The 8,418-nt window shown below is 36.6% G+C and overlaps 1 protein-coding gene across 1 annotated transcript in view; it reads left to right on the top strand.

The window, feature by feature from the left end:
- Nucleotides 1-8,418, top strand: part of RAB5A (RAB5A, member RAS oncogene family) — a 16,139-nt gene that overhangs the window by 965 nt on the left and 6,756 nt on the right. Inside the window, exons 2-3 of the mRNA XM_008631998.2 lie at nucleotides 4,530-4,782; nucleotides 8,123-8,274. Of these exons, the coding sequence (XP_008630220.1) occupies nucleotides 4,620-4,782; nucleotides 8,123-8,274 (315 nt within the window). The 5' untranslated portion in view covers nucleotides 4,530-4,619. The remainder of the gene's footprint in view (nucleotides 1-4,529; nucleotides 4,783-8,122; nucleotides 8,275-8,418) is intronic.

Below are 8,418 nucleotides of genomic sequence, written 5' to 3'. Positions count from 1 at the left end.
TAGGAGTGGCTAATATATAAGGATTTTTAGTTACTTCTTTTAAAACATTCAAGAAAGTCCAGTATAAAGAAATTTAAAGTCGATAGATAATGGTTGTAGCCTCAGCATTGTATGGTTTGTGTCTGTTAATGTAGTGTATAAAAGTTGATTAGTAAGAAACACTGTTGTTTGCTATGAGATATAAAAGTGGTGGAATGTTCCAGTTTTAAATTTATCATGAATTTTTTCTTGTGGCTTTTGTATTTGATAATGCATTTTATCACATTAAATGTAGGAACAGTGCTCACTGTCTTAATCTCTTCAGTAGGCTGGCTTTTGTCACCAGTGTTACTTTGATACTTCTGTATTAGCTGTCTTGTAGTGGAAAATAGGCCAGTGCCTATGCTTACATGACTGAATTATGCCATTAAATTGTGTGTTTGTAGGTGTTGGCTGGGGCTGTTGGTATTTTGCACACAGACTCAAGCATGATAAGATTTGTGTTCAATCTGTTAAAATCTTAGGACTCTTCTGTAAATAAAATTCAGACTATCTAACAGCATACAAATTTCTCTTCTGGAGTGATGAGAATACCCAGCATCTGGTAAATTAGTTGGTGGGGTTACCAGGAGTACTTGACAGATAATGTTCTCCAAGCTTTGTGTTCTGGCATTTCAGCATGAACCTGCTGTGTCTTGGGGAGGATGTTCAGGAAAAGAGTGAAAGTTCTGACTTAGCAGAGTGACCTATGTATTTGTAGTGCTCTAGACTGCAAAATGAAGTTCTTACATTAAACTCTGTAAAAGTAAGAAAATCTCCCTCATTTCCATCCATGTGAAGCCATCCATCTCAGAAATCTTTATAGTATTTTCTTTAGCACATTTTTGTATTAGTAGATCTCTTGCATAACTCCCATATGTATCAGTTTAAGAGCTTGTTTCAAGTCAAGCAGTCGTGTACTTGCTTTTGTGTAGGTGAATGAACATGTCTTACCAAGGTTTTCTTTCTTTACATATTCCAAATATATTGATTACATTGCATACAAAATTGGGAGGGGAGGATAAGGGGAAGAATATTAGTGGATTTTTTCCCAGGAAATTTTCACCAGAGCTCAGTTTGCATTGCATATGTAGGGTACTGAGTGTAGTATTCCTCCCAGTTCTCCAGGTTTGTATTTTACTGATGAATTAAGGAATAGGAGAATGAATGTGACCTGAGACTTGGAGTGTGCATGGGGGACTGCAGCATTGAAATCTACTTCTGAATCTTTGTGAAACGTTGTGTACTCAGCTCACAGATGTGGAAAAAAACAGGCCAAAACCATTCTGTAGTGGCCATGTCAATCTGCAGTACTGTTTCTCTTTGGATTAAGCAGATACTTCCCTTGCTTATTGTGTATGTATGCTGCCATGTTGTGAACTTTAACTGCAGGGTTTCGGCATCATCTGATACTTCAAAAGATGATGATTTTCATATACACTTATAGAAGGTGTTAATGAATTTTTTGATATGTCAAAATCATCTGGATGTGCTCTATCAGGTTTTCAGTCTTGCATTTGTTTTTATCCTGAGCTGTTGAAAAGTGGATGGTATGACTAGTAGTTTTTATTATTAATTTATGAGATGTATTGATGTGACTGTTGAATGAATGAAGTTTGCAGTATGTTTCTCAGATGCCCTTCCTCTCAGGTACTGTGGTCTGCTATCAGCTTGACAGCTGGTTATTTTTGTACATGCTATCTGACTCTAGAATGATTTGGGGCGGGATGCTGTAAGAGTGTAAACTTTGAAGTTCTCTGATAACTACAACTTCTGTAGCTTGGGCATCTATAAAAACCGAACTAGATATTTTTCCTGACAACCTGTGTCAGCTTTGTGTTCTGAAGTAGTATTGCAAGGGGTAGTAATTACTATTTTATAAGTGATAAAACTCTGAATTAACTACAAGCTGTAAATACTCAGGTGAAACTGATAAATATTACACGAGTTAAATCAGTCTTGCCTGTTTTTCTCTCCTACCTCCTTTTGCTCTCAGTGTGGGAAACAGCAAGCAAAAAAGCAGTCATAACAAATAACCTGTGCAGTGGCTTGCTTTCTTCGCTGTGTGTCATCTAGAAGTCACTTGCTCACAGGAGTACTAAGTCACATGGTCACTAGATGTTGTCCTTATGTCTTTATGAATGCTGCAGAGTCTGGAAAAACATGGGATGTATTAAGATTAAAGGGTTTAAAATTATTTCATGGTTGTCCAAGCACACTGGAATGCTACAGCGTACAGATGTGTTTTTTTTTCATTTTAAAACAGAAATAACTTAATTGTCTTTATTACTTTTCCAAAGGAAAAGATAAACAAATGGCTAACAGTATTCTGAACCACCTATATTCTGGTTATGCCTTGCCGCTTTCTCTATTGTAGTACAATCACAGAGAGATTAACTGTAGTCACTGATCCATCTTTATCCAAATCACTCCACAACTTCTGAAGCCTATTTCAGCAGCATGGAGGGGGAAGAGTTTTGCCTGAGAACCAACACACTAGTAGTGTAAAATTGTTGGTTTATGGTGTAAGGATGAAAGGTGTGGTATTTTTAAAATAACTGGATCCATTCCTGTATTCTGAAACACTTCACCAAAATTAGTTTAATGAATCAGAATCTTAGAGTTAACATGGTACTTAATAAGAATGGTGATAGGATTTGCAGGGGCTTTTTTGCTTCATTCTTTCACTGTGGAACACTTTCATATGTTTCTAAGAATATAGAGCTAAAATGTGATACTAGTTTATGTTGTACAACTAAAATTTTAAAAATATGTATTTTTGATTTAATTATGATGTAATAGTCAAATAGAACACAAACTCAGGACAGAATGCAAAATTGTTATCTCCTACCTTGAAGAAGGTAAATTATTTTGAGAGATATGAGAAAAGGAGCAACATGAGCAAATAGAAGTGTCTAAGATGTTGAAAATATTTTTAAGACCTGTATTCTGTTTACAGTGAGAATTAGAATATCTGTTTTTCAGCTGTTATGTTATTCACTATATACTGCTAAGATTTTTGTTCTCCTTTATTCCATGAATATTAGTTTGTAAGGGAGTATCTTGCTGAAGGGTAGGGTTCTGCTAGGTTCTGCTCAAGGACTTTCCAGAGAAAAGGTGGGAGTATCTTGCTGAAGGGTAGGGTTCTGCTAGACTGCTCAAGGACTTTCCAGAGAAAAGGATCTTCAGGACTTGAGTTGAGGGAAGGGGAGGGTTAGGAAGGAGATGGAAGGCTTAGCATCTGAGCTAGGCCTGTAGCAAACTGGAATGCTCAAGTGCCTGATCTATGTGCTAAGGGGTTTGAAATAGGAAGATGGCTAAAGATTACTGCTTGGTTTAAAATGTAGTTGCTTTGTCACAAGGAATAAAGAACAGGAAGTCATTTGAAACTATTATGTTTGCTTACTTTTTTGCAACATATGTTTAAAAACATTTAAAGTATGTTTTGCGGCAGGAGCGTGTACTCTAACCTAACTTGCGTCCTACATGTTAGAAAAACTGTATCCCCACAAAGTGTGCTCAATTCAAAGAAATAATCAGCTGGGGTAAGACAAAATTATAGGCTGGCTTGGGGGAGTCTTTTATTTTGTATCTACTGTTAAGTGTGTAAAAGCATAATGATTAGGGTCAGAAATGATACCAGCAGAGTCTAAAGGCTTCCCTGTCCATATGAATAAGTACTGTGGGTGGGTATTTTTAAGCATCTGGAAAGAAGAGTAGGCAGCCTAAGCAATATGCTGTTCATACTTGTTCTTAACAAAAATCTCTGTTGTTAATATTGATCTAGGAGATGTGTAAGTATTGGAAATAGAAATTAATCATCATATGGTAGTTCTCTGGTGGTTTGTACAAAGCAGCCTGGAATTCTTACTGGTCGAGACAATTGTTTTTCATATGGAAGGCTTCACTTTTGCTTCTCAGTACAGCTGTTAATTTCAGAGGGTATTAATGGTTTGTATGTGAAGATCTGTACTTTTATTTAAGGAAACTGTGTTTGATAGATGGGATAGAAGTGAATTGATGAACTATACTTGCAAAGAACTTAACTGTGGTGTTTGAGTTTTCCCAATTTGCTCAGTTTTTTGCTCATCCTTCAGCAGTGCTGACTTTGGAATATTGGTTAGCAATAGCATAATTATGAAAAGTTTTTGCTTCTTGTTATTTGTTACTTTACTGATAATTTGAAAGTCTGAATTTGTTGTGTTAAACATCAGTCTCAATTTGTTAAGAAATAACAGGAGACTGAGGTCTTGCAAGAAGAAACATAATTGGATTTTAATGTCCTAATTTGAAGCTTTAATGGCAAGACTAGGAGTTGAAGAAGATAACTGGTTCATGTGTCATAAATTCTGGCTATACTTGACAACTTACCAGTGATGGTACCTGTACTCTGGCCTGTTGACTTTAGTAAATATTAGGTCAAGTTATATATTATATATATTGCATTAGTGAATGAGACTTTTCTTACTTGGTTTGTAAATCTAATGCATCCACTGTCTTTTCACGATTAGGTTGTTACTGGCAGAAGAACAAGGATTCAGATCTCAGTGGAACTTGCTTTCAAAAGCTGTTGAAATAAAGGACTGCTTTCTAATTTGGACATGGCTAATCGAGGAGCAACAAGGCCCAATGGGCCAAATGCTGGAAATAAAATTTGCCAATTCAAACTAGTACTTTTAGGAGAGTCTGCAGTTGGCAAGTCAAGTTTGGTGCTTCGTTTCGTAAAAGGACAGTTTCATGAATTTCAAGAAAGTACGATTGGAGGTGAGAAAATTATCCTGTTAATTTGTTTCATGTTGAGTTTTTATATTGTCCTTGCCCTTGAAAACCTTTAATGTAATTGCACTTCTAGAGTGGCTCATTGACAGCAAGGATCAAATCTGAGCCCTGTGTCAGTAATTGAGGACTATAACTTTCTAAGTTAAATGTAATTGGCACAAGGCTGTAGCAAACATCCTTTTCAAGTGGAGGTAGTAAATGTGTTCTTGAACTGGATAGTTTTGAAACCTGGGCTCAATGTCATGTTTTGTTTGTAAGTGGGTGTGTGGCTCTTTTAATTGTGCTGTATGCTTACTGCATGAAATAACTGCTTAGTAAGAATTATGAGCTTTGTTTCTATGAAAAAAAAAAAAAAGCAAACAGCATTGCATCTCGCAAAAAGCTTGTGTTTGTCACTTACGCATGCTGGCTTTGCTTTTGGTATTGGAGAACTTGATACATTTTTGGATATATTTCTGTGCTAGTAATCACAGAATTTATTGAGCTGTTTTTCCATTTTATGACTTTAAACAAAACAGGTGCTGGCTACTAGAACTAAAAAAAAAATCTGTTTGTCTGTGAACAGATTTTATCATACTCTTCCCCTTGCCAGATTTCTTAAGTTACATTGTATTTTGGAGGTGTTTGTGCTTTGAGCTGCATTCCTCCTTGGATAAATTTAAAAGTATCCCAAAACTACCCAACAGCATACAGACTTAAAGTATGGATTTTATTAATTGATAAATACTCTCCAGTAATTGCTGTTGCAGCTTGTATGAGTCAGTCTGTTCCATTGTAATATTTATGTGAAGGCCTTTCAGTGGTCTGTGTGCCTTCACACACCAACAGTTGTTGAAATGTAAAAAACTCCACAAAGCTTACAAAAATAAATACAAGCTGAATTTCATTGCGTTCTTCTTTTGCCCTATTTCTAGCTGCTACATGTATTTATTCTTTGTATCTGTCAGCATAAATAGAGAACCACATATTTTCTACTTTAGTAATCTTACTAATGTACACTTTTGGCTTTAGGCATTTTATCATGGCTCGAGGACAGGTGCTAGTATGAAAGTTTCTGTATTCTCTGATACTACACGGCTGTGTGATAATATGGAGAGCATTCTCAAAAAATATGTAGTGAACTAACTTTCCAATATCAACAAGGTTTTTGGTTTAAAAAAACTGTTAAAATTAAGTGAAATTCATTGTTCCATTTCAGTGATCTCCAATTCATTTAACTTCCATTTAGTTTTTTCTTGTTTTAGTGTTTGGCATAACCCAAACCCTGTTACACTGTTCAAAATCTAAACAGAGCTTAAACAAGAGCCTAAGTAGGTATATGATCTTTAGTGTAATCTTATTAAATTGTGCCTCTTCTATATGACATAGAAACAATGAAATGCTATATAATACAGTTGAGAGCTATTAAATGCAGCAATGTTTGGATTCAGAAAAGTTTTCTATAGACAAAGCTGTCTTAACTGTGTGGCTTGTAGTTGCCCAAGGCATAATTTTCTTTGTATACAGAAGGGCCTTTTAACAAAGAGAGGCTTATGTGCATTGTGAATCTGGATAAAAACATCTGAAAGGGAGTGCAGTTAAAGGTGGACATGTTGGATGGTGGTGGTGTGGTTTTGCCACTTCAGACTAGTGTAGCAAGGCCTGTTAGTTGCTTAAGACAAAAGTATGGCTGTTAAAGATGATGGCCTTTAGATAATTAACACAGATGATTAATTGTCAATTTACTATGGCCTTGGCAAGATGCAAGAAAGTTATGTTTTTTGCAGAAATTAACTGATGTTTTAAGGTAGTTTAAATGTTCCTTTTGACAAAAACCAGAGGATTGCATAGAATAAACCACTTGTTTAATTTTCTTTCCAAGTACATACCTTCATTTAGGGAGTGTTTTTCTGTTAAGAGAAAAATGTCTGTGAGAACTTCAAAATCCGCTTGCTTAACATCTTGTCTGTGCCTTGGAGAAATAGAATACTGAGCTGGTTCTGGGGAGGAAGTCCTTAGTTTAGTGCAGGATGTATAGTGTTTTTTCACTCTGTTTTGTTTCCTGGCTGCTTAGAGAGCTGCCAAGTGGAGCCTGTTCTACCAGTGTTTGTATATGTAGCATTTAGAGAGATTTATGTTGATTTAACATTGGAACATCAAAGCCTTTACTGTCTCCAGCCTGCCTGCTCGTCTGTGATGGATGCTAATACCCCTGAAGCAAGAGCACCTGACCACTTAAGGAGTCAGCTTCTGGTCACAGTTTAACCCCAGCCAGCAAATAAATACTGTGCAGCTGCTGCTCACAGCTGAGACAGGGACACTTCTGTATGCTAGTTACAATGTCCTTTACAGAGCAAGATTGGCTTCATTTTGGTTTCTGTAATGAGTTGAGTTGAAGGTTGCAGCAGTTTTGGAATTGTTCATAGGCTATGATGTCTCCAAATATGTAGGACAGGATAACATCCCAGGTATGCAAGTGTTACAGGTCAGTGTCTCTTCAGACATTAGATTTAAACTGGCCACAGTCCATCACTGTGCCTAGTGATCAGAGTTCCCGCTTCAGCTAAGTAGTGGGCTTTCCTTAGTTTTGTAATACTGGTTTCTGTGCTGTGTGGGCACTGGCCTCCATACTTCTGATTGTACCTTGACCCGAATGGAAAAGTTTTACTAGGAGTAACTGTTTGAAGACTTGGAATGAGTTACTTAGTATTTTCTGCAACTGGAAGGCCATTATTTATGGTAATGTATTCAGCTGTAGTAGGAATGGCTGCAAGTTTCCCTGAAACTGCAGACTGTTGAAATAATGCTGAAATTAATTCTTGAGATCACTTGCAAAGTCAAAAATAGAGCTGCTTTGAGAACAAGAACTTACAAGAAGTGCTTCTTTCTTGCAGATCTGTTAGCTAAGGTAAAGTTGTCAGGAGCTGAAAATCAAAGTTTTAAGATGGTATTCAAGTAACATAAATGTGTAGAACTGCAAATATCTCAACTGTTGGATTGTAGCATGATGGGATGCTGTTACTGGTGCTCTGTAATACATTTCATCCTGCTTCAACAGACTTTATCTAGAAGGTTTAAGAGAAGGCTTATGGTTACTCAGATTCACTATTACGAAAAAGGGAATTCTTGCCAATTTTTGCTTTCTTATGTCTAACCTGAAGAAAATCTTGTTGTTTAAATAACTCCTCTGTGTTGATCAGTTACAGTCTGTCAGCTAATGCTTGCATCAAACCTGCCGTATTTTAACAGTAGGCTTGAATTGTTTTGCATCTCTGTGAACGTAACTATATGTGAATATAGAGATATAAGCAGACTTCTGGTTTCAGCACCTCTGTCTTTTTTGTAGCTGCTTTTCTAACCCAGACTGTATGTCTGGATGATACAACAGTAAAATTTGAAATTTGGGATACAGCTGGGCAGGAGCGGTACCACAGTTTAGCACCCATGTACTACAGAGGAGCACAAGCAGCTATAGTGGTGTACGACATTACAAATGAGGTAAGTACTGGGTTACAGAGGCACAAGGGGAATTTAGAAGTTACCGGTCTTGCACTTATCTTTACTTATTTTTTTCTCACTGACTTGTGTGAATCAATTAATTGTTTTGTAGAATCATAGAATGGTTTAGATGGGAAGAAGCCT

The sequence above is a fragment of the Corvus brachyrhynchos genome, unplaced genomic scaffold, assembly GCF_000691975.1.
Source record: "Corvus brachyrhynchos isolate BGI_N302 unplaced genomic scaffold, ASM69197v1 scaffold53, whole genome shotgun sequence".
Lineage (NCBI taxonomy): Eukaryota > Metazoa > Chordata > Aves > Passeriformes > Corvidae > Corvus > Corvus brachyrhynchos.
Note: the sequence above shows the minus strand (reverse complement) of the source record. Positions and strands in the feature narration are given on the sequence as shown.